Source organism: Hibiscus syriacus, unplaced genomic scaffold (genome assembly GCF_006381635.1).
Source record: "Hibiscus syriacus cultivar Baekdansim isolate YM2019G1 unplaced genomic scaffold, ASM638163v2 tig00110187_pilon, whole genome shotgun sequence".
Classification (NCBI taxonomy): domain Eukaryota; kingdom Viridiplantae; phylum Streptophyta; class Magnoliopsida; order Malvales; family Malvaceae; genus Hibiscus; species Hibiscus syriacus.
The window spans coordinates 3,084,403-3,111,159 of NW_024062618.1; the positions used below are offsets into that span (position 1 = coordinate 3,084,403).

Consider the following 26,757-nt stretch of genomic DNA (forward strand, 5'->3'; position numbering starts at 1 on the left):
TCAATTATCAAAAGTTACAAAATGGTCATCCAACTATAAGGTATTACTCAGTTGAGTCCCTAGACTATTAAATTTTACAAAATGATCTAGTGACTTTTTTTGTTTTGGTTGCCCTTCCAGTTTCCAAATCTTTGCCTTTATTAATCTGGATTGACCCGGGTCGCCCACTTGACTGTGGTGGATGAGTCTCCCAGTAGAAATTTTTTGTATTAACAAGAACTCGAACTCGAGACTTGCTTAAGCGACATCAAGTTGTTTATCGCTTGAACCAATCCCATTGGTGATCGAGTGACTCTTTTAATCTTATGGTTAGGTTGTTCGTTTGAATCAAATTAAACTTATCTATTGATCGAGTGACTCTTTCTCTATAAATTGAGTGACTCTTTCGACCCAACTCATCGGACTTAATCCGATTAAGATATAATTTATATCTTGTATTAATTATTATTAATATTAAATATATGTTTTATATTCTCTCTTATTTAGTATTAATGATAAGACCCATGCACAAACATCACCGGCACCTATCCATCCTATTTGATTCATAATCATATAACATGTGTGTTTCTTTTAAACACAACATGCTCTTTTTTAAATATATTTTAAACTCATAACTAATAATGTTTTAATAGGTAGTTTTAAATATTTATTCAATCGAACCTCATGATGCGGTCTCAATGATTAAAATAAATATTGTTATTTCTAGAAATTTTGAGTTTGAGCAGCGACATCTGCAGGGTATATATTATTAATGATTAAGAAAGATTTTAAACGTTTATAGTACCGGAGATGCACATATAACTAGTAATCAACGAGCTTCAAAGCAAAAAAGCACTCACTTTGGGTGAGTGTCATCGTTGAGATTGATTTACTGCATCTTTTGCTAACCAATTTGAATTTTTGATTGCATCTCTTTTTTCTTTGTTCGACGATGCTGTGATCAAGCTGCTAACTTGTTAGAAGTGCTCGTATTTTTTCAGGCCCGGGAAACAGGATCTTCCCGCTCCGACTAAAATGCAAATCCTATTGTAACTTCCCTCACAATTTTCATTGATAAAAAAAGTGAAGTGGGATCAAGTTAGATTATAGCATATCACAGATTCTAAAAAGAACAAAATAGACCCCAAATTCTTTTCAAAGAACAAAACTAGAATGTATAAACCCTAGAAACATGGATATTCTTTAGCTACCTACTATATATAGTTTATGTAATTGATAGGAAAGAGAAACAATGAAAACATGATAAATTAAATTATTCATGACATTAACTACTTTCCACGAGTACTGGAATCAGTTTTTCTAGTACATCAAAAGGTCATACAATGTAGAAGCAACATCTTTATTGTATATAGCGTTTCTTAGCAGAAGTAACAGCTTTATTGTATATAGCATTTATTTTCTTAGCAGAAGTTCAGCTACCTCACTTTACTTTGTAATCGCATAAAGCTATATAGTTGTTAGTTCCAAGGTTTTCCTGTAATGAAGGAAATCAAAGATTTATCTACCACAAGCTGGTCCATATCCAGCACCCTCACAACCAACCGTACATCCTCCACCCACCTTTTTCTTCTTCGATAGGGACATCCATGGCTGGCCTTCGAACAACGAGGACCTTTTTGAAGGTGTCTTTTTTGGCTTCCAAAGTGACTTTCGTGTTAGTTTCTTGGTCTTGGACGAGTTTTGAAGGGAGAGCGTTTTGAAGGAGGTTTTTTTTTTTTGGGTCCTGAGGAGGGGAAAAGAGAAGAAAGTTGGGTTTTGGTGAAAGATGAAGGAGAAAAGAATTGCGTACTTTCTTTTTAAAGGTTTATTTACTTGTATTTGATTTTTCACGAGAATGTTGGGCGGGCACCGGAGAAAAATTGTTAAGGACCGTTTTGCACATGGTGATGATTTTGAAAAAGAAAATAGGATGGTGGCAAAAAATATTAGGTAACCAAAGTGAAATTACGAAAATAATGGAATGATTAAATATGTAAATTATTCTTGATATTTGAATGGAGTTAATAGTTTAGGACAAATGAATTTAAATTTCAGAAGACAAAATATTCCAAAAAATACTTGAGACAACTTGATACAAAGTGTATAATTTAATGGGTAATGATGTTATTTCCATATTTCTAATATTTGCTTGTTTAAGCGAATTTATACTGCTGCTCAAGGGCGGAGCACTATTAGGGCCCAAAGGGGTCAAACCCTGTTAAAAATTTAATATATTCGACATAATTTTAGTTTAATAGTATTTTGGTTTATGTAAAAATAAATATTTAAATTAAAAATATAAGAATTTATTAAATATTTAATGAATTAGAGGTTGAACTAAAGAATGATAACCTCGTGTTCTCAATTTTTTGGTCTAATAATAATTTAAGTCATTTTAAGTTTAAATATTAGACAAATTAGGTGTTGTTTTGTGAGTTTTTGAATTTTTATATATATAAATTTATGGTGAATACAAGGTACTCTCTGTACAAAGACTCCCAACTATAATGAATGCTTATAAGCAATGCTCAAACTAGGGACTTCAAGGATAACAATAATCCATTAATCACTAAGGTCTCTTGATTCATGCTAAATTTTGAGTGTGAAAACTAAATAAGTTATTTTATTTTTCTTAATAATCTAATATTTTGGCCACTGTTATTTAATTCTGACTCCAATGCTTATAAGCAATGCTCAAACTAGGGACTTCAAGGATAACAATAATCCATTAATCACTAAGGTCTCTTGATTCATGCTAAATTTTGAGTGTGAAAACTAAATAAGTTATTTTATTTTTCTTAAATAATCTAATATTTTGGCCACTGTTAATATTTAATTCTGACTCCGTCCATACTGATACTACATAGAAGGATGGAGAATATCTTATTATCTGTTTAGCTACATAGGATAATAGAGAATATCTTATTATCTGTTTAGCGTAATAATATCATGTTGTTGTTGTTGTTTTTTCTTTTGGAAAGTGTACGTACATTTACGAGATATCCTTGAGGTATACGCACAATTCAAAATCACAATCCTTTTGTAGAATCTGAATTCAAACATGTTATTTGCTAAATACATTATCTTTACTTATTTGTGATTCTTGGGAAGAAGCTTCTCCCTCAGCTCTGCAACATCAATGTCGCCGAAATGATTCTCCGGAATCCAGTTCCCCGTCTTTGGATCTCTCATCCAGAACATCTCCTTCTCCGCATCATCTGCCGAAACAGCTTCCGCCCTCAAATCCACCACCTTTCTCATAACTGACGCCGCTGCTTGCTTCTTCATGTTCTCCGCCACAACCGCGTAGGATCGTCTACTACAACACATAAAATACACCCTCAATAATCATTCATTATAAGAACGGACACAATATTTTATATTAAGGATCAAACGTAAAAATATTTAAAAAAAATCAGATTATCAATAAAATATATAAAGATTAAGAAAGACTGCATGAAAAATAGTGCATATATATAATAAACAAATATCAACCTGAGTAGCTGAAAGTTCTTGATGGAAAGCTGAGCCATGGCCTGCTTAAGAAGACAGAGGAAAATATAATAATTATTTTTCTTTGTTATGCAGAGATTGAATGCACAAAAGCATGTTATTTATAGATGTTGAAAATGTAGAGTCTAGACCTTGAAAGAGTTGGAGAATATTAATGACTCTTTTACTTGCGTAGAAAGATATACGTAATAATAGAGAATCCAATAGACGTTTTAAACAATTACTACTAGTTTACAATCACGTGGGAATCTATATCTTTTAAAGTTGTATTTTAAAATATATTTTTAATGATTAATTAATTAATAAGATATTAATGGAGATAAACTTTTCCTATTTTTAATTATAATATATCTTAAAAGTATGTCATGATATAAAATCTAGGGGTGTTCAAATAACTGAACTAATTCGGTTAATCAACTGAATCGAATTAGTTCGGTTAATTCAGTTCGGTTATCGAATTAGTTCGGTCGATTAACGGTTAAGAAAATTTTTAGAATTTGGTTAACGGTTAATTCGGTTCGAAATCGATTAATTAACCGAATTAACCGAAATTAAATTTTAAATATTAAATATATTATATATAACATATGGGCTCAACCCAAACCATTTAAAACCCAATTAATAATTTAAGATCCAATAACTTTTTAAACCTAAATCAATATTAACTAATTAAAAAATTTATATAAAATTTTTATTTTATAATTATATATTATTTAAATTAATTGTAAACTGTTTTTTTTAATTAAAAAATATTAAATATATTATATATAACATATGAGCTCAGCCCAAACCATTTAAAACTCAATTAATAATTTAAGATCCAATAACTTTTAAACCTAAATTAATATTAATTAATTAAAAAATTTATCTGAAATTTTTATTTTATAATTATATATTATTTAAATTAATTATAAACTTTTTTTGAATTAAAAAACATTTAATTTTTATATAAATTAGAAAATTTTAAAAAATTTCGGTTAATTCGAAAATTAATCGAATTAACCGAAATTTATTCGGTTCGGTTAATATTTTCGAAAAAAAATTCGGTTCGATTAACGGTTAAAAAAAGTTCGGTTAATTCGGTTATGGTTAATTCGATTCGGTTCGGTTCGGTTTTAACCGAATGAACAACCCTAATAAAACCTAATTAGATAACTGATTTTTATAATATATATTTATCATCAAAGTGAAATTATATTGATTATTTTCATCCGGCCCTTTGAATAACAAAGAGATAAATGGAATATTGGGGGGAGGGGGAAATAAAATATATACAAACTTAAAGGTGATTCATTTGCATCACATATCGTTTAATAGAATACAACTTGGTATAATATTTATACTATTTAAAGAAAAATCTTCTATAAATTAGATAATATTATATATGTTTAAATATAATCATTCTCATATAGTGTAATTTATCAACGATATATTAATCGAATTATATTTACTTTAAAAAAGTTCAACTCATGAGGAAAGATATTGTTTTATTTTATGGAAATATATTTTAAATATATAAATATAAAATATTTTAAGAATTGAGAACTTCAATATCATAATTGAGAAGTTGTATGATATTAAAATTTATAATATAAATAGTTGTATAACATTAGTCTACATTACTCATTAATGTCAATAACTAATAATGGGTAAATTTTATAATTTTTTTTAAATTGCAAAGGGAAAAAATTCACATTAGAGGTCTAAGTACAGGGAACATGAATATTCCTCATAACCAGAGTAAATCTGATAGCGTAAGCGCAATCATATTAAAAGAGTTTGGGTGTGCAAGTTTAACAAGAGCCAGCTATCATGTTACTTTTGCGAAGCATCCATAATAATAATTTATTGGAAGATTTTTTTAATTTTTTTTACATGTTATATTAATAATGCATTGAAAACAAAAGTTATAAAAAAATAATAATATATTGAAAAAATAAAAAGTATTTTAGTCTCTTCATGAATTTCTCCCAACTTTTGCTTTTATGCATATTATAATATTTTATAAATTATAAATATAAATGTAGATAATTCGAATTTATGTTTTGGATTTAAGAACAGATAACGGGATTTCAGGGGGGAAGAGAATATGCGAAATGATATAAATCAATATGTATTATTCTCATTTTAATCATTGTACATAATCAATATCGTTAACCAAAAAAAATCTAATTACTCATCATTTATGAATTTATCAATTCATCAGCGAATATTCTAATAAAAAGTATAAAAAAAGATAAAATAATATCTCCTTTAAAAAATTCTATAAAAAATCAATAATGATAAATATTTAATAGAAGAGTTTTACCATTGTACGAGTCTAAGCTTTTGACTTTGGAAAAAAAGGAGAATATTAATATTAGTGCTTTAAAATAATTAGATTGAAATAAAGCTTAAAAATTTCATGATTTTTTTTAATAAGCTTAAAATTTTAATGATGCTTTTTTTATAACCACTTGTATTTTATATATTAATCAATTAATCTGGATTGTGTACTGCAAAGATGAGAACGACTCTCTCAAGCCAATTTATTTCATTTACAAACGTCAGAATTCGAACTCTTAACATTCCTTAAAGGATAAAATTTCATGATATTACGTATGAAAAAAAAAGAATATTAATATTAATGCCAATTCAATGCATGTTTTACTTCATCAGTTATACTTGGAATTGGATTTGAATCTAAAAGTCACACTCATCTAATACATATTACAAAAGCCAATGATACCATTTGCCCATAACAGCAAAATCCAACACAAAAAGGATATTACATTATCTCTTATATATATTTCTTCATCTTTTCTTCTTGGTGGTTTTCTTTTTAAATTTCCAAACACCCACCACATGTGTATAACCTTTTTCTAGGGAATAAGAACATTTGGAATACAAGAAATTCTAAAAAAAACTCCATGAAATTTGATGTTTCATGTAAAAAGAATTTTAATTAAGCTTCTTTTGTTATTTAATTGTTTATAGAATTGGACTGAATTGAATTTTAAATGGTACAATGACAAAATATATCTATAATGTTTGATTAAATAGTCACTTTGGTTTATATTCATTTTTAAAGCATTTTGTCCCTTAACGTTTCATTTTAGGAGATCGTAGATGGAAATCATTAGTCAACAAACGTTCAACACTCCAAAATATGGGCTTCCCCCTAAAACGAAACGTTTTGGGGAGCAAAATGTTTCAAAAAAGAATAAAGACTAAAGTGATTATTCAGTCAAATGTTAGAGGTTTTTTTTGCCCTAATATTAATGTTGGGAGATAAAAATACTCTAAAAAATGGAAAATGAGCCAAAATGATTATATAATTAAATATTAGGGGTACTTTTTAATATTATACCATATTAAAATATATCTTGAAGTTAAAGTAGAGCATCTTTGCAATAAATCAAAACTCATGAATAGGCAAAGCATAAGCATAAGCATTGTCGATTGTCTAGTCAAAATTTATGACATTTAGAATCAAAGATGAATAAAAGTATACATATTCCATTTCCACCAATGATTCTTTGATTCTGGTCATGACCATTATTGATGTTCCCAAATAGTAATATAAATGAATCGAACAAACACAAAGGAAAATATATTCATGTTCGTTCGTTTAACTTTAACCGTATAAATGTTGCTTGTTCGTGTCCATTCATGTTTGTTCGTTAAAAAAATAAACGAACATAAATGATCGAACATAAAATTAATTGAGTTTACACCTGAGAAGAGTTTTTTTTCTTCCAAATAATTTTAGGATTTATATTTTCTTTAATTGATTGATTTGAGTATTTTTTATTTGGGTTTAAAATTAATTGGGTTTTTAAATATTAATGGATTTAAGGTTAAAATTTATTAGGTCTTAATATTTTAAATAGGTCTGGAGATTGAGCTGAATATAAACGAACAGATTATCGAACGTTTACGAACGAACGAGCTATTTGTTCGTCTTTTTTTCATTTAACTAAATGAACATAAAATCTTGTTCATGTCCGTTCATTTAATAAATAAACAAACATAAACAAACTTTTCATCGAACGATTCACGAACAGTTCGTTGAACGTTTGATTCGTTTACATGCCTATTCCTAAAATTATACAAAGTTTAACAAAATCTTGATGCATTGTTATTCAGAAAGTGAAGTGAAAATTTTCTATTTAAAATCATCAGATATTTTTCTCAAAAAGTGATTTAATTGAATGGGATATAATTAAATTGATAGGGTTATTTGAAAAATGAAAATGACATTGATTATGATTGATGACCAACTTGTTTTATATTTGAAGTTTAGATCAGTTAATTTATGTGGTTATTTTTAAATTAAATTTAAATTTTATTAGGTTTGAGGGCGTCAAAAGCTCGAAATATTTTTTTATATAAAAAGTAACTAATTTATTTTTTTCTTACTTCATTGAATTATTAAGTTAGTACATTGAACTTTTTTATCAACCGTTTTTTTTATTGAGCGTAAATATCTTGATATGGGCATTAAACTTATCAACATGTTTATTAAACTAATTAATGTGATAGTAAACATTTAAATGATGATGTGATAGATGAGGTTGATTAATTTTTTTAGAAATTTTGAAGACTTCTCAATTCTTAGGTAAAATATAATTAAAATAATATAAAAATTATTAAAACAGTTTAAGTATACAAAAGGTGCCTAATTTATACCCGTTTTTTTAGTTTAGTGTCTAACGTTTATTTCATTTTAGTTTGGTATCTAATGTTTCGTTTCATTACTTAAAATGGGTCAAGCCATCAACAACGTTAATTTCCTCCGTTAAAGTGACACGTGTTACAATCTGATAATTTTAAAATTTTTATATAAAGTTAGAAAATTAAATTATATATTTTTAAAAAGAAAAAACATAAATTTTGAAATAACCCCAAAACAATGAAAACCTTCATTTCAACCCCGAAATCTATGTCGACCACCGCCCTTTGCCATCGACGAACCTCCACTCGACCTCACCTCCCCCCAACGACCAAAACCCCTATGAAATTGTAACTGATCAACTGTCGATTGACGATGAATCGACGTTTTATACCCTACGAACCATATGATGAAAATCGCAATCCCAAGCGATTTCGACGACGACTTATAACTAGAATGATGACAATGACTACGTCGGCGGTTGTGGTTGTGGCCGGAAAGGATAGAGGCAGCGGGTTAGTGTTAGGATTTGAGGATTTTGATGCTTTTTAAATTTAAAAGAAATAAGGGGTTTTATAAATATAATAATATTTTAAAAAAATCAAAATTACATGATTATGACATGTGTCACTTAACGGATAAAACTAACGGTCTGTCACCTTTTGTATACAGTATACTTAAATCTTATTAAAAACATCCATAAATTATTAATATATATTAGAAAATAAAAATAAAAAAGTATTTTTTTAAAAAATAAAAAAATTTGTTTTTTTAAATATATTTAAAATATTAAAGAAAGTATTGAAATTCTAGAAAATAAATTTCCACTCTTGTCAGATCGAGTCTATTATTGTTTCTCAAATACATTTTTTAATAGAATCAATACTGAATTAAAACAATTGTCTCTCATGAAGTTCTTCAATATAGTTTAAAATGAAAGAACAAAATATGTAACAAATTGATGCTTATGAATCTCGGTTTAGATCTCAAATTTTTGTTATTTTAGAAGCAATTGGAATAATAAGACATCACCCCCTTGCGGTCGGCCGCAGTTTATATGAGTTGCAGGCGCTCGATGATAGTTTGGTAGTGCTGGTATGGATGGTGTATACCCCTGTTTACAGGTTTCGGCTCGCCAGTCAAATACGCGTTTCGAGTTCTCCACGGTGCTGCTCCCTCCTAGCCAAATAAGGTATACAGAGGCCAGTTGATTTTCTTTGTTCGGTCTATTATAAGTCTATTCCAGGGGTTGTTTTCTTTGGTATGTTTGGCTCTGGATGTAATAGGCTGGGTTCTTGGCTGGTAATCGGGTGGCTTTGAATGATTATTAGTCGAGCTTTTATTTAACTCATTCGTGTGATTTTTTCCATCAATAAAATTCGAACACTCTTTTCCCCTTAATAGATAATGGAAGAGATTTTGAACGAAGTCTGTTATTTTTCACGAAAAAAATAAAAATAAAACATCATCAGATTACATCATGAACACCATCTAGTATCTTCAAGTAGAAGAAACAAATCATCTTTAAATTCAACTTCTTCATATGCGAATGAATGGAGTATTTTCGAAGTCTAACATCAACAAGTACAAAAGATCATATTATTTTCAATGTCATTTCCAAAGTATAAAGAAATGGATCATCATTTTCAATTCAAAATTTTGTATCCTAAAATTGACATATCAAACCCCTTTCTATATCACTTGTATCATACTCAACGTACACACTTGTATTTTATTTTGGTAAATTATAACGTTCTCAACTATCTTTTTACTCTCCTTTTTATATAATAAATTATAACTTTCATCACTTAATTATCTTATTACTCTTATTATTATTATTTGGCAAAGAATGAAACTAACTGCTAAATTAACACTCTATGACTAGGCCATCGCCATTCAACTCTATCAGCATAAATACCTACCTAAAAAAAACTTCTTTAACTAGGATTATCTCCACGTAAATGTTTCTGTAAAATGATCTGTACCATTAACGGCGGGTTGGGAAACTCCAAACATTCGTCTACTAATTTTGACAAGCAATCTGATGCTCTTTTTCCTTCTCGAGGGACATTTTCGAACCTTACAGTCCAATCCTCCTTTAAGAATAGTATTATGTGTTGCACCATTGTTATCTGAGTTTGTTCGTTCTATGCTGCTTTGATTGTCTTTATGACTTCCAAACGGTCCACTTCTACAATGACCTTGTTTATCTCTTGCTCCCATGCGTATGAGAGTCCTAGGTATATTCCCAAATTTCAGCTTCTAAGACTGAACAAGTACCTATGAATTTAGTGAATCTCATCTTCCATGCTCCTTCATGGTTTCTGATGATTCCCCGCACGATGCTCTCCCTGTTCTCATATCTCTAGCTCCATCCGAGTTAATTTTCAACCAGCCTTAAGGTGGTCGTTTCCAAGATATTGATCTTACTGTTGCTTGATTTTGGGCTCTCCTTGGATGTTCTTCAGACTCTATCGCTTTGCATGAATTTACCCATAGGTGTCTGCTCCTCTCCAGCACTGTTCTTCTGTCTTCTAGAGGTGTGTCAAATGCGATGGAGTTCCGATGTAACCATATATTCCATACTATTGCTCCAAACATTATGTCCTAATGGTTCACCGTTCCTACGAAATCATGTGCTTTACCGAGATTTAAGCTTAGCCACGATGACATCTCCATTTCTAGAAAAACCTGCAGCTTTTCTTTCTTGACAACTGCTGACCATATTGTTACAGCCGAGGGACATGTGCGCAGTAAATGGTTTGTGTCTTCCTCTGGCGCAAAACATAACGGGCAGCTGCTATTTTTTGTGATGTGTCGACGCTTTCTTTCCGCATTTGCCATTATCCTCAAACCTTAATAAAAACAAAATTAAAACTCTCAAATCATACCTCAAACCCTAATAAAAACAAAATTAAAACTCTCAAATCATACCTCAAACCCTAAATCAAACCCCATAATTTGAATCGTAATCCTTGAACTCTACACTTAAACCCTAAATTTTAAATAATAAATCATAAACCCTAAATTATACCCTCATAAATCTAAACTTAAACTCCAAATCCTAAACCCTAAATTATAACCCATAAACTTTATATCATAACATCCAAACCCCAAATCAAATCACACAAACCCTCGATTGCAACCCATAAATATCAAATCATGTCACCTAAACCTCAAACCCCAAATCCCAAATAGAAACACCCAAATCTCAAATTACATTACACCCAAATTCTAAATCACATCCTCCAAACCTCAAATCATAAAATACAAAGCCCAAATTACAACCATACACTTCCCAATCGTTAAAGCTTTGAGATGAAATACGGGTTCAAATGAGTATGAATTAGAGGTTGTGATTCGAGATATGAATAATTTTTACTATAAAGAACAATTGATGTTAAATATTAATAAAATATGCAATATCATAATGAAAACAATATTAAAATAATATATATTATTAGGAAATGACCAAAACAAGAGTAATTTAAGAGTTTAATTATTATTATTTTTTTCCAATTTCAATGATCAAAATAATATTAAAATAGGAGTGAGAAGAACAATTAAATCTATTTATGTAATATATATATATATATATATTATAAATCAGTGAACGTTAATATGACCATAATCATAAGATATATATATTCTCATAGATAAGCAAATGATACTTAAAAAATGAGAATGAAAGGCTTAGGAATAGGATGGCCGAATAAAACAGAACACTTCGATTCGTCCTTTTTAGATGAGAACTATAACAAAAATCTCTATCAAGCCTTTCATGTCTAACAAAACTATAACTAAACTGTGCCAAAATCACAAATTCAATCACAATAACTCATTTCTAATAGAAAAAAAAAAGTTTGTCAAAAAAAAACCTCACTCCCAACCAGTGGGAGGAGCAGGAGCGGGAGCATCAATTCCAGAGACGGGGATTGGTGCCGGAGCACTTGCAGGATCCCAACCATCAGCACCACCAGCAACTGCATTTCAAATTCTAAAATATTAGGCAATGAAACAACCATTATGTAGGATATTAAGTAATATGAATGACAGTAAAAGTAAAACATCGGACCTTGATCACCCCAGTTAGCTGTAGGGGCACCTGGAATAGGTGGCTGAACCATATCAGTCCACTGATCGCCACCCATTTGTGCGGGCCATTGGTCAGCTCCTAAAGCACCCATACCAAAATCTGCAGCAGGGAGTCCATAATCCGGGGCAGCAACAACTTCCTCCTCTTCCTGCTCTTTAGCTTCCTCTGGCTCCCTGTAGAAAAATAGATCCACCTACATACAACAATGTCCTTTATGAGTACACAGAAAAATACATAAAAGAAAATCGTATCGACATCATAAAGATGGTCTTCTCTCTTTTACCATCACATCCCATTTCTGTCCAGGAGCAATTGTTCCACGCATCTGAAGAACCATTCTTGCTAACAGCCAGAAAAGACAGCCAATGCTGTGTTTTCCTTTGTTATTAGCAGGGATACCAATGTCAACATATCGCATCGGTGAGTCAGTGTCACAAAAAGCAATGGTAGGAATGTTCCCAAGAGCAGCTTCCTTGATAGGCTGCACATAAAATACTCAAATGTTAGCCAATCAACAAGTATCGTGCAAAAATATAACTTACTGTCATGATAAAAACTCAACCATCGTGTGCAATTTACCTGGTGGTCGGTCCTAGGATCCGTAAGGATAAGAAGGCGAGGCTCACTGAAAGAAGTCTGGAGTTGGTTAGTGAATGTACCAGGAGTGTGCCTTCCAGCAATAGCATGACAACCGGTGTACTGAGCAAACTTCAAGACAGCTCTCTGACCATAGGGTCTTGCAGACTGGACAATGATGTCCTGAGGGTTCTCTATAGCAACAATTACACGTGCAGCAAGCTGAAGCTTCTCCCAGGTCTTGCCAAGGTTGATGATGTAGATTCCTTTTGAGGACATAAAGATAATTCCATTATCAAAGCATAATGGAATACATATTAATCAATGTCGTCAAGAGCACAAAACTTGCATCTAATCAAATATGCCTTGGACAAAACAAAAAGTTCATGTCTTTAATTATGTTTAGCACACACAATCAAATCAGGTCTCTAATTGCAAATTCAATAGGCAAAACCAAACGATCATCAAACATGCACAACTAAAAAGGTACCCGGCATATAAAAAAAACAATGCCATTTCTGCAAGCAACAGATAGCTCCTAAACCATCCGGTTGAGTAAATTCTCACATGCCAAAAAGTTCAGTTACATTAGAAATTTCATATTTCAGAGTAATTCAACATATAACACTCGAAAGAGCAGGGCTAGGACGTTGGAGGCCCTGTGCAAATTCTTAAAAAGAGGCCCTTGCTATTCGGGGGCCTTGCAAATTTCCTTAGTAAAAATTACAAAGCTTGAATGCAATATATATAGGGAGATTGATGATATTACTAACTCAAATACTAACAGATCATTTCAATGAACAGATCATTTCAATGAACTATATTTTACAAGTGAAATGAAATAAAACAATAAACCAAAGCCTCTAGCAGATCTCGTATCTCCTACAAAATATACGTCCAGCAACCAAATAAAACAAATAAACTCAAACATTAAAAACATAAAACTGAATTAAAACCAACCTAAATATCGAAAAACAAAGAACAAATGCAAGAAAAAGGGGTAACTTTGAGCTTCAGTAGTAAAATCCCAAAAGCTAAAACAAGTAATAATTCAAATAAAAAAACAAAACTGAATCTATATTATATAAGAAACAAAGAAAAACAAAAGTTTTACCGTCATTGCGACGCTTGAAGACGTAACGCTCCATTTGGAAATCACAGTTCTTGGTACCGAGATGGACCTCGGCAGCCAACATCATCTGGATGTCGACCTCTTTAGGAGATAGCTGCCTCGCGGCTGTGGCTGTAGCCATTCTCTGTGCTTTTCTTTAACTGCTGAATCACAGAAGAGATGATTACGAGTGTGGGAAAACAAATGAGGCTTGGTGAGAATATGTATAAATAGGATAACTTGAATTTATAAACTGGGGAATTCGAAGGCCGAGGGAAACCCTAGTTGATAATTAAAGGGTAAACTACATAAAATTTCACTAAAGTATAAGTATATTTTTCCCACTGAAGTTTCAAATGTAACAAAAAAGTCACTAATATTGTCATTTAATAACAAATCAGTCATTCTGCCGTTTATAGTTGTTACCCCAATAACAGAAGTCTGATATGGCACATTAGATTGACTTGCTTGGTACCTTTTACCATACCAGAAACTTCAATCATTTATTGGGATTTTTATAGTATGTTATTGATAACATGAAAAGTTTAGAGCAATCGATTATTGCTGGCAATGGTTTTATCGGTATGATTCTGGCCACCGCGTGTCAAATTTTCCAGCTGCAGAACTTTGCTTATTCTTTCAACTATTTTACCGGAGAATCAGCCAGTTGCGCGTCGATATCGAGTTTAAAGGTGAGGAAGGAAAATGTTGGATTCTCTATATTTGTTGGTCTACACTCATATGTTGTTGTTTTTTTTCATTTTACGTGAATCATTAGTATATAAAAAAAAAATCAGTATTTGATGGTCTTCATTTTGCATATTCGTGTCCAGCATGTTTGTCTGACATTTTCAGATATGATTTTGGAATATGGCTCTCCAAATACATGGAAGAACTTAAAAAGAAACAAAGCATACCCATAGTTCGTACACTCAAACCCGTGTAACATGATGCAATTAAGTGCTTGTGTTTTAATATAAAAATAATTGTATTTCCTGCATGTATCTGGTTGGTTGTCACAAGTTATTTAACTTAGGGTAAATTACACCATTTCTCACTGAACTATACTCTCTCTAATATTTCACTCACTATACTTTCAATTTTTCTAATTTACTCACTGAACTTTCGAATTGTTCATGTTTTGATCACTTTAAATTATTTTATTATTACTTTTGTATGATGTGGCATTTTTTATTATTTAATATAAAAAAAATATAAAATATAAAATAAAAACATAATGTGGTCGGACACCAACGTTGGCCACCGTTGATCGCCATGGTGGTCATTCGATTCCAAATTTCATGTGTCTTGTTCGTCTCGACCCCTTGAGTCAACTAATGATTTTCATTCACGGAGGGACCTTTTTACCCCTAAATGAAACATTGAGGACTAAAATGCTAAAAAAAATAAGGGTTAAAATGACTATTTTGATAAACGTTGTGGGCTAATTTTAGCATGACATAATACCAAAATTAACCCCCAAATGTTTACTAAAATAGTCATTTTGGCCCATATTCTTTTTTTGGAGTATTTTAGGCCCCAACATTTCACTTTGGGGTAGAAAATCCCTTTATACATGAAAATTATTAGTTAACACACGATTAACGCACCAAATAGGAGCCTTTTAAACCTAAAATGAAAAGTAGAGAGTTAAAAATGCCCCAGAAAAAAAGAATAAGAGACAGTGATTATTTTGTCAAATGTTAGAGATTTTTTATCCTAAAATGAAACGTTGGGGCCAAAATGCTCCACACACATAAAAAAAAAAGAATAGAGGGCAAAATGAAAATTTTATTAAACGTTGGAGGGCTAATTACAGCATTATGCCTAAAGAAAAATGGGTTAGCAGGGGATTAGTTATAAATAATAAGACGGGTAATGTTTAACATCTGCGCCTGTAGCTCAGTGGATAGAGCGTCTGTTTCCTAAGAAAAAAGTCATAGGTACGACCGACCCCTATCTGGCGCGTTTGTACTACATTATGTTGTAAATGCTTGTTGGGGCTTCATGTTATAAATTGATTTCAATGTAAAACATATTATCGGCATAAAAATTAAATTATTTTAATATTTATATTTGAATTCTTAACTATTATCTTTTAACTAATTAAATTATATGAAATCTAAATTCTATATATTAACGAGCCTTGATAATATTTCATAAAAATTGCTTTCTAGGATTTAGAAGTAGATTGTAATAACCCGGAAAAATGAAAAAAAAAATTATAATTAAGTAATTTGGTGAAATTTTGGGATTAAATTAAAAGTTTTCAAAATTTGTAGGTTGTTTTAGAAGTTGAAGGAAATTTAGGGATCAAACCCTGAATATTTCCATAGAGTGTCGGCATAAATTTTTGGTTATATACGTGCAAATTGATTCTGGTTTCATACCAGAACAATTTGGTAAATTTCCTCCCCGTATCTCTACTTTCAAATTCGATTCCGACGTCGTTCGACCACCGATCGTCGATCCAAAATCACCATCGTGTTCGTCATCAACCGAAACAAAACCCCGTAAATCGATCGTAATGAAACATTGTCAAACATCGTGAATTTCGATTCAAAGTTTCAACCCTTTTTTAACAGTACTGCCGTGAAAATCATCAATTCATCGTCGATCGCTGCTCCGTTTTCGACACCTCCTGCACAATCGTGTTCCTTGTGTCGTTCCGAGCCCACCAGTGTCCTCTTTGTCCCCGTCGTCACCGGTGCGTTAGGGAGGTGAAGAAGTAAAAGTGTCCAACGTATTGAAATTGAGCTCTCCACCGTTCAAAATTTTGAACTGAACTTGGTAAGTGTCTCAAAATCGCTTAAAATATTTTTAAAATTTTTTAGGGAATTTTTAGGCCCCTACGCGTGGGGGAGCTTCGAAAATGGTTGGGCAGTGTTAACCAAGTTTGACCCGACCCATTTGACCCAGTTTAACCCATTTACACGACCCGTTGATCGTTGATCGAAAAAGTCAAACTTTTCGAAAAGTCATATTTTATGTTTTTTTATGTTCCGAGTCCGAATCCGAAGTCCGTTTTTCCAAATCCGAACCCGTAAGCCTCGAAATTGTCAGTCAAACCTGTTGACTGACTTTGACCAAAAAGTTAAAATTTTCGAAAAGTCATTTTATGTTTTTCGACATCATGAATCTGATTCTGAAGTCAGTTTTGCCAAATTCTAACCCGAAAGCCCCGAATCAAGCTCGTTAACCCAAAAATGCTTAGTTTTTTTTAGCATTTTTTATTATTTATTTGAGATATAGTTATAAAATTGATCCAATAAGGTATTTTATGAAGGTACTTGTGTTTCACCTGAGCGAGGATCAGTATTGTCCATTCGTCAGATCCGCCCGATCCGCGCACTACACGAATTACTCGTAGGTTTTCATAAATTATTTAAATAAAGGTTAAAATTATTCATATTAGGATTCTAATATGGATTTCCTCGATTCGTAGGATCTAGCGCTGCAGCAGAGCGTGATCGACAAACTCAGTAGTATGCTTCCCTATACGATTACTCAGACTGTTACAGGTGTGTTGTTTCCTGACATTGTTATTTTATTGTTTTAAAATATCATTTGAATTGTTTCAGATTGGTGATAATTATGAATATTTTTACGACATGATACCTGATTTCTTGATAATGTTTACCCGACATCTGATTATCATATTTATGTATATGATTTTCAAGCATGAAACATTTTCATGTTTTAATGGATTAATCACCATTTTAACTCGAATACATACTTGTTTATTTATGTCATTGGGTGGGAAATATTGTTGGAGGAAGTATACTTGTAGGCTCTTCGGCTTTGTGCTCAGGGCCTTACTGGACGTGACGGGGTGTATGATTCTGGGGAACTTACACATTTTGGACGTGATTGGATGGTGGTAGTGTTTATATTTTTAAAACATGTTTAATGAACTGATTTTAATGAAATATTTTATTAGTATGTTTTTTATACACTGTATGAAACACATTGGGCTTTTTAGCTCATTCTGTAAATTTTACACTTTTCAGATAACAGCAGACCATAATCTAGCAGATTTGGCATCATAGTTGATCAACTACTTTTACTTTTGTATGATCGTATATCTCTATATGTTTTTAAGTTGTATTTGGTGACATGTATTTTGCTATCGTTTTGGATATACCCCGTATTACCGATATTTTGTTCCGTAAATATTTTATACGGTTTTCTGTGGTATTTTGATACGTATGTGTTTTATATAGTTTTCTAAAATATGTATTCATATATGTTTATCGTATAAATCTTTATTATGGATAAATTTCATATATTAATAAAAACATGGATTTCAACGTTGTTTAAAAAAATAAAAAAGAATTTCTGAATGTGATACGTAATCACCTAGACATAGACATAACGTCCAGGCCGGGTTTAGGGGTTACATAGATTATATTTCCATAAAAAATGTATAAGAGGGTTAAATTAATGTAATATTGATATCAAGAAAAGAGAAATTAGAGATGTTATATTATCATTTAAAGATTTTGAGTTGTTAAAGAAAATATTGTTCTTTTTAAAAAATTTACTTTAAGCAATTATGTATGTAATGTGTGTGCACGTTATTAATATTTAAGAAAAATTCTAGATAGATTATAGTTTAAAAAAATTGTGTGATGGTTTAAATCTAAAGGAAAGAAGAAAATGAATTTGAGTGAATTTTATTGTATATAAAGGGGGGGTTATAAGATGATTTTGAAAATGAAAGTGATGTTTTGGTGAAGAGAGAAAAATGTGAACTATATTTAACTAAGTACTTTTTTGAGCAAGTGTAGTTGTTAGAAGAATTTGTCAAGTAAAATTTAATTTGTCTTTTTAAAAATGAAATTTAATTATTCAAAAAATAAAACTCAAAAGATACATAAAATATTTTATTATCTCCTAATTCATCAATAGATTTAAACCAACGTATGTTAGAACCTCCAACAAGAATCGAATAAAAAAATTAAAGCTTTGAAGATAGCGTTGGTGCAATTACAACTATAACAATGACGGAATAAAAGTACATCACATTTTTGAAAAATGTGATATTTTGGAGAAGAGAGAAAAAAATGTGAAATATATTTAACGAAGTAATTTTTTGAGCAAGTGTAGTTGTTAGAAAAAATGTGAAGTAATTTTTTCAAAAAAAAAAAAAAAACTCAAAAGATACATATAGTATTTTGTTATCTCCTAATTCGTCTATAAATTTAATCTAACACGAGATAGAACCTCCCAACAAGAATCAAATAAAAAACATTAAAACTTTGACGATAGCGTTGGTGCAATTACAACTAATGACGGAATAAAAATACATCATAATTACTTTTATTAATATTGTTGTATAGAAATTTTGATATTTGTGAAAACTTACTCATAATCACACCATCAATTCGTTACTAAACGCCTATATTATTATAGTATATAAACCATAAATATTACAAATTTTAAGATATCAAATTTTGACTATTAACGACCTTTAAATACTAATTCATCGACGCTTATTAAGGGGAAAAACACTTCCATTAATTCTAAGGGCAAAGTACACAAATGATCATCTGACTACAGAGTATTACTTTATTGAGTTCCTAATTATTAAAAGTTATAAAATAGTCACTCGATTATTCATTATGTTCCAAACTCATCATTTTTCGTTAAAAAATTAATGATCGTTTGAACTAGACGTTAACATGCTGACTGAGATATGATAATAATATCAAACGATTATCATATCTCAGTCAGCATGTTAACATCCAACTCAAACGATCGTTAATTTTTTAACGAAAAATGATGAGTTTGGAACATAATGAATAGTCGATTGACTATTTTATAACTTTTAATAGTCAAGGAACTCAACAAAACAACTTGCTATAGTCAGGGACTATTTTGTAACTTTTAATTATTGAACTCAACAAAATAATATTCTATAATCAAGGGACCATTTGAGTACTTTACCCTAATTCTAATTAGTTCCCTGTGTGGAGGACATATAAATATATAATATCCCTGAAGTTTGATGAACAAAGATGTTAACTCTTTCAGCTTGGCTTCAAAAACGAGACTCGAGCAAAGTCCAAGAAAATGCAATCCACCTGAATGTAGTTTACCGCGACCAGACGAGAACTTGCCGTCCATGATTCCGGTTGTAGCCACGACTTCAGTTGCACCTGCTCCGACAAAGACTAGGGAAAATGGTATGTCAAAATCAAGAATAACCGTATCTGATAAAGCTTGTAAGAGTTTATATAAAACGGGATTTAGTTTTTTGGGAAAAGACTCAAAAGGTACATAAAGCATTTTGTTAATTCTTAGTTCATCGATAAATTTGATGATTTTACACGGGTTAGAATCCTCCCAACAAAAGTCTAATCAAAGAACATCATTGGAGCTTTGAAGATGGCATTGGTGAGACCCAGAGATGAAAACACAGTGGGACAAAAGCAGTATAAAATCCTATCAACATGCTGTTGGTGCAAGCAATTTTGGTGTTTTACTCGGCAGAAACATGAGCAAAGATAAGGATGATAATGTTCCAAACATCATAAAAGCATTCCATGCTCTTACTTGCTTCTTCATGGTGCAATCCAATTTTGTGCCAGACATCTTTGTCTCAAGCTGATAATATTTCCTTCATCCTTCAAAGCAAAAATAAATATAAGATAATTATATATATAAAGCATAAAATGCAATCTCTAAATAAAATAAAACTCATTAAATTCTACAAGTTCATAGTTTGACAACACAATTGTAATAAATGAGCAAGCCATTTTGGTCATCTACAAGGTCTTCTGGAACCTTGCAATGCTGTATCTTACCTTGTTTCCCTTCATCACAACGTGGTGATAAGACGGAGACAATTGGCCTTTTAACCATGCCTGTAATCCAATTGCAACTCCCTGATAGCCTCGAAAGGCCTTCTCAGAAATACAGAGCTCTTTTGTTTGTAAATGCAGATCAAACAGCTCTCCCAGGGCTCTGAGTAGTGCCTTTCGAATATCCAGGACTTGGTCGACATAGCCACATTTTTCTCCTCTGCCTCCTAAAATCTTCAAAGAGATATTACCAAAAATAATCAAAACAAGCTGATATACTTTCTTAGCTCGTCCAGTCTCTCTTTGCTTCTCCATTTCCTTTTTCTCAGAGGCAGTTTTTAATGTGTGATCCTCTTCTTCAACCAGAGAGTTCAATGGGAAATCACACAACTTTAGATAGCACCTGCATTTCATCATGACAATGCAAAATTTTATATATGTATGCATATTAATTCTTCTTCCCTGTTATAAAATTGAGAAACTTTTCCATCCTTTTTGGTTGTGGTCCGGGGTCCATCTCTTCATAGGCATTACATTTTCGCTTTTTAAGGGAAGAATTAGCCATTGATCCATCATTGTTATCTTCCAAATCTTTCTGATACAATACTCGAACCCCCCATTTCTTCACCTTAACACATTTGGCACAATCATCGGATGTGATTGACAATTCAAGTTCATCCAATATCTCATTTGAGCAATCTGTTGTAGGTGAATTTTGAATTTCACTTTCACCACATGTATCCTCCAAGTAAGATGGATATAACGAGTCATAAGACAAATAAGTAAGATAAATGTGGTCCTTTATTATTGGCTGGATATGTTCTTTACTAAAAATCCAGCCGCCCCTTGTGATACGTCGATGATTTCTACCCTGAAAAAAAGATCCATCACCAGCTTGTGAATTTCTACGGCGGATGACAGCTTCCCACGTGAGTTCCTCATCATCCCTCGAAGCATCGTCATTAACAAAAATGCAGCAGAAAACAACTCCGATCCATCGACTACCATTCCGAATATTGTTAGGCAGTGGTATCTTGATTGAAGAGTCAACTGTTTGATGGTTGAACCATTCGGGAATTTCACTCCCAGGTATAACAACATCAAAACCTTTTATTGAATATGCAATTTCCTGCAAAATAAAACTCATGTTGCTTGGTAACTACTATAAATTCTTAAGAACTATATTCTGTAAGTGAGAAAGAAGGATTAATCTACCCTGATATGTTTTTTCAGCAACATTAATGCATTGATATTCTCAATCAATCTGTAGCAATGAAGGCCATTAAACCGATACCAAGCCACTGCAGTGCAAACATTTGATGGATATATTAGAGGCTGAGGAAACGATTTAAGCTCCCTGCAATTCGACAATCCAAGGTATTGAAGCCTCAAAAGTCCACTAATAAACACAGGTACAGTGATGAAATTGTTACCGCCAAGATCAAGTTTTTCCAGATAGGATAAACAAGAAATATCACTAGGAATATCTCCTTCACGAAGATTGCAGTTCCTTAATTTCAGCTCTCTTAATGAACTCAAACCCGACAATGAATGTAACATCAGAGGCACAGACTCGATCCTTCTTCCCTGGAATATGCGGAGAAGAGACGGTAGATTTGGTCCTAACTTAGATGATGGTCCCTTAAGCCTATTCAAAGACAAGACTTTAAGATTTTTAAGTTGAAAAATGAAGGATGGTGGTTTTTCTATGGCTGTTTCACTTAAGTCAAGCTCTTCCAACAACTCTACTTGCTGCAAATTCACCGGCAAATTCCTAAGCCTTTTGCAACATCTTAAATTCAAATGTTTAAGCTTCGAAAGAATTCCAATCGATGGATGAACATCTACTATCCTTATACAACCCTCAAATATCAAAGTTTCCAGATTTGGGGATGTTGTAAAGTCCGGTGTCTTGATAAGGTTTTTGGACCCTTTGAGGTTGAGCACTTTCAGTTTATACAGGGGCTGTTGGAAACAACAGTAAATTAGAGCAGATTTAGTTAATCTTCTTAAAATAAGCTAGAAAACAAGGGTGAGATGAATTAGTTCTTACTGTATTTGCCTTCCATAGTTGTTCAATGTGGCTGTATGGTAACAGAAGTGCAACAAGGTTGTCTGGTTGGAAGCTTGGAGGTAAGAATCTAAAAGGATATCCCATCCAATCTAAAAGCCGTAGCTCATCTGGAAGATATGTGAGTTCATTACAATTTGAGAGGCAAAGGACATTGAGCAATCTCATTTTTTTCATCTTCGAGACGGCATCAACATTCAAGTTGAGCATCTTGGTCGGTTCCCTGATTACAATCAAAATTCACTTCAAAATATACCACGCATATCCGAATATAAATTTAGAGATTATTCTTCAAAAATACATGAAAACAAACGTCAAAAAACGTTTAACATGCATACAGCTTGAAAAACATAGCCCATAGGAAAATAGAATTGATATCTGCAAACACATGTATGTATGTCTTGCTACCTCTTATTGTCAATGATCATGCCTTCAATCACTTCGGTAGCCTAAAAACATTCAAGAATAAGACATAAGAAAACACAAAATAAAGGGGTAATTTATATGATAAAACTTGTGAAAATTCACATTATGTATAATAATAATAATAATAATAATAATAATAATACTATGCGATTTCCATGGAATGACTTACAGAGTTTCTGGTTAGCACATGATAGACATCTTCTTCCTCCCACAATCTACAACGTTTTCCAGGTTCCTCACTAGATTTTTCCCGAACAATTTTTCTTCCCATTTCTTGTAGCAAGTTATGCATCCACAATTTGTTGTTTTCACTAAAGGTTAGAAGAGACTTCTTGATGAGAACATCGATTCCAATATCCGGGGAAAAACCACAACCATCCAATACTTTCATCACGAAATCTTTCTCGTCCCCATTAAAGAAGCATGCTATATCCAGAAATATATTCTTCTCACTTTCTTCCAATCCATCAAAGCTGATTCGGAGCCTGTCGATAATTTCTTTGTTAGAATCCTTTTCAAGTCTTTGGATTGCACTTCTCCACTGAGCTACATCTCTGCCGCACAAAAAAGAACCCAAAACTTCAACAGCTAAGGGGAGACCACCGGCGTATTTCACAACATGTTCAGAAAGCTCAATGAAAACATCATTTGGCACTGTCTCACTATCAAAAGCTTTCAGATCGAAAAGCCGAAGTGCATCATTGTCATTCAATGTTGTAGGTTTATACACTTCATCTACTCGGTAAGCTTGGAGCAAATGTTCATCTCTTGTTGTTACAATGATCCTGCTCCCTGAACCGAACCAATCATGTCTTCCAACCAAGCATTTCAAGTGTTGTAAATTATCGACATCATCGATAACAACAAGGACCTTTTTGTGAGACAATCTGTGGCTAATTTTGGCGTTTCCTTCCATAACATTGAAAAATTCAATACCTTCATCAAACAAGATCTGGGAAAGAAGTTGTTTTTGTAGAGAAACAAGTCCGAATTTATCAGAAGCCTCTCGTACATCAGCAATGAAGCACTTACCTTCAAAATGAGATGACATTTGATCGTAAACAACTCTTGCCAGAGTTGTTTTACCGATGCCGCCCATTCCACAGATTCCAATAATCCGGACGTCATCTTCTCCGATCTCTATTTTCGAATACAACTCTTCTAAGCGTGATCTAATTCCAACCAATTCATCATGAACAATTGGATATGTCTGACATAATTTTGCTGATAATTTTCTAACAATGTCGCCTATAAACTCCGATTCATTTCTACAAAGCAATAAAATTCAGTTCATTTTTATAATTATTAAATTGATTAAACAAGAAAATAGGGAAGAAAAGAATGGATGACCTGTTATTTAAATGCCATCCTTTGATGTTAGCTACTTGAGTCAAAGCATTTCGCCACCTTGAGATCTTGTTTTTATCTTCCTTGTATCTTTCTGCGTGTTTAACAAATGCTTCTTCGATTTTCTCTTTCTGTTTCCTTAAATAAGATGGATCCACATCGTAGAAAATTGGGAATATTTTATGACCCGTCTCGTTTTTTTGTTTAACAATCTCGGCGAGCTCCTTCAAGCACCAACCGGAAGAGACATAGGTTTCAGATAAAACGATTACCGAGCAATACGATTGTTGAATGGCTTTAAAAAGTTCCGATGCGATCTCCTCACCGGCCTCCAGCTTAAGATCATTCCTGAAAGTGACAATACTGCTCCGTCTCAGAGCACCGTAGAGATGATCCGTAAAGTTCTTGCGAGCGTCTTCGCCTCTAAAACTCAAGAAAACATCGTATTTCTTTCTCCGTATAGATGAGGAAGATGAAGGCAACAACAACATGATGAATTATGAGAAGGAAGTTATATCTGAATTATGAGCATTTTCTCTTTAATAATACCTATGGAAGCGGTCAATGGTAATGCTCTTTAATAATACCCATGGAAGCGGTCAATGGTAGAATTTGGGATTAGGATGTTTATTTACAAGATAATCGCACAAAATGTGCTCAAACTTATGACATTTATTTTAAATTGGTTTTAAATTTTTAAATATATCATATCAATCATTAAATTATTATTATCATTTTATTTTGATTCTTTCATTAAATTGGTGAAGGAGACGAAGAATCAATTGCATATCTTTTCTGTATAGTTGTAGCTATTTTAATTTCTTTGTTTGTGTTGCTTTTTGCTCTTCCTGATAAGTGATAAAGGGAGGCTACACTCAGTATAACGTGTGCAACTATGCATTAGCAATGAATAGTCATTGTTTACAAAGCTTCCAATTTTTACGAAACACTTCCTTTCAGTCTCCTCTTTCCATTTTCTAATTATATTTTTAAAAAATCAACTCAAAAGAGTAGATAGATAAAAATTTACGTGTTCCCACTTTTTTCTTTGTCCATTGCTGTCTCAAACACCTAGTTTTCCGATATATTATTTTCCTTTCCTTCTCCTCCATAGATTTGAAGTCCCAGCATTCCATATAGATACCCTAGCTGAAGAGAATTTCATTTTCAACTTTTCTGTCTTTTGTTCATTATGGTGTTTTTTGCCCTTGTGGGATGTGTGAATGATTAAATTTATTGGTCTGCATTCACCAAGTCTACTTTGAGTTAAATTTATTCTCAGTTACTTCTCATTTCTGTTTTGCAGATACTATACAGATCCCTCTGGCACATTTTGGCAATGCAATGCACAAGCTATTGGCTCTGAAGGTGCAGATAGCTCTTTGCAAGAGCAGTTCAGCAAGGTATCTCTGCTTCTGTTATGTATCTTCCTTTTATTTGACAACAACGTCTAAATAATAAAGATTAACATGCCATGTCCAAATAATAAGTTCCATTGTTTCGACTCTCTTGTATATGCACTTTTTTTTATTCCAATTAATGTAATAATGGATATTTTTTCTTCTCGTATAGGACCTAACTCTTCAAGAAGCCAAAACAATTGATCTGTCCATTTTAAAGCAAGTAATTGAAGAAAAGGTAAGCTTTTTACATTGAATCTTTGCAAGTTCGAAATTGAACCGTATGTACATGTTTATTTTTATGGACAAACTCTTGGTTATTTGAACAATGTAATGTTACAGGTGACTCCCAACAATGGCGATATTGCCAAGGGAGCGCCGACGTACCATCTCTACACCCCTTCAGAAGTGGAAGCTGTCATCACTGGCCTATGAGAAATGCTTTGTCATAAACTATCTTCCCATGCAACATGAGTTGGGGGAGGGGGGGGGTGAGGCTTGTGTTCATTAAGAGGATTCAAACTGTGAAACCTTACTTTTGGTTTGGTGCAAAACTCTTCCACTCTTCAGTTGGATATTTTAATTACTACTAATCAGTAAAAAAGAACCTTTGAATTGGATTTAGTTTGCATTCTCAAATTCTAGCATGTTTATGCCCCATTGCTCATTGTTCATTGGATAGAAATGCCAGTGTTTTGGTTGGGGTCTTTTTTGCCTTGCGCTGTGATGGTGTTGAACTGATTAGGCAGAGGTTGCCTTGGCAGGATGTTGCAACTTT

At 32.3% G+C, this 26,757-nt stretch overlaps 4 protein-coding genes across 5 annotated transcripts; 1 reads left to right on the plus strand and 3 right to left on the minus strand.

Annotated features, from left to right (window-relative positions):
* Positions 1-3,038: 3,038 nt before the first annotated feature.
* LOC120217767 lies at positions 3,039-3,551 on the minus strand. 2 transcript variants are annotated; one of them, XM_039214847.1, is made up of 2 exons: positions 3,475-3,551; positions 3,039-3,295 (listed from the first exon to the last, which is right to left on the minus strand). In XM_039214847.1, the coding sequence occupies exons 1-2, from the start codon at positions 3,510-3,512 to the stop codon at positions 3,070-3,072; spliced, it is 264 nt and encodes an 87-aa protein (XP_039070778.1). In that variant the 5' UTR covers positions 3,513-3,551; the 3' UTR covers positions 3,039-3,069. The 2 variants fall into 2 exon arrangements, with proteins under 2 accessions (XP_039070778.1, XP_039070777.1); XM_039214846.1 differs by having other exon boundaries at positions 3,039-3,298; positions 3,475-3,546.
* Positions 3,552-11,999: 8,448 nt separating this feature from the next.
* Positions 12,000-14,132, minus strand: LOC120217764 (40S ribosomal protein SA-like). The gene is made up of 5 exons (XM_039214836.1): positions 13,933-14,132; positions 12,822-13,084; positions 12,526-12,723; positions 12,222-12,435; positions 12,000-12,129 (listed from the first exon to the last, which is right to left on the minus strand). Exons 1-5 carry the CDS (start codon positions 14,069-14,071, stop codon positions 12,026-12,028), a joined length of 918 nt encoding a protein of 305 aa, XP_039070767.1. The 5' UTR covers positions 14,072-14,132; the 3' UTR covers positions 12,000-12,025.
* A 5,722-nt stretch (positions 14,133-19,854) lies between these two features.
* LOC120217762 (TMV resistance protein N-like) lies at positions 19,855-25,090 on the minus strand. Its single transcript, XM_039214834.1, has 8 exons — positions 24,583-25,090; positions 23,402-24,500; positions 23,215-23,255; positions 22,789-23,029; positions 21,951-22,700; positions 20,739-21,864; positions 20,488-20,558; positions 19,855-20,105 (listed from the first exon to the last, which is right to left on the minus strand). The coding sequence occupies exons 1-6, from the start codon at positions 25,068-25,070 to the stop codon at positions 21,184-21,186; spliced, it is 3,300 nt and encodes a 1,099-aa protein (XP_039070765.1). The 5' UTR covers positions 25,071-25,090; the 3' UTR covers positions 19,855-20,105; positions 20,488-20,558; positions 20,739-21,183.
* Positions 25,091-25,181: 91 nt separating this feature from the next.
* LOC120217423 (proteasome subunit alpha type-5-like) lies at positions 25,182-26,441 on the plus strand. Its single transcript, XM_039214520.1, has 4 exons — positions 25,182-25,204; positions 25,886-25,982; positions 26,152-26,217; positions 26,322-26,441. Exons 1-4 carry the CDS (start codon positions 25,182-25,184, stop codon positions 26,412-26,414), a joined length of 279 nt encoding a protein of 92 aa, XP_039070451.1. The 3' UTR covers positions 26,415-26,441.
* The last annotated feature ends 316 nt before the right edge of the window (positions 26,442-26,757 follow it).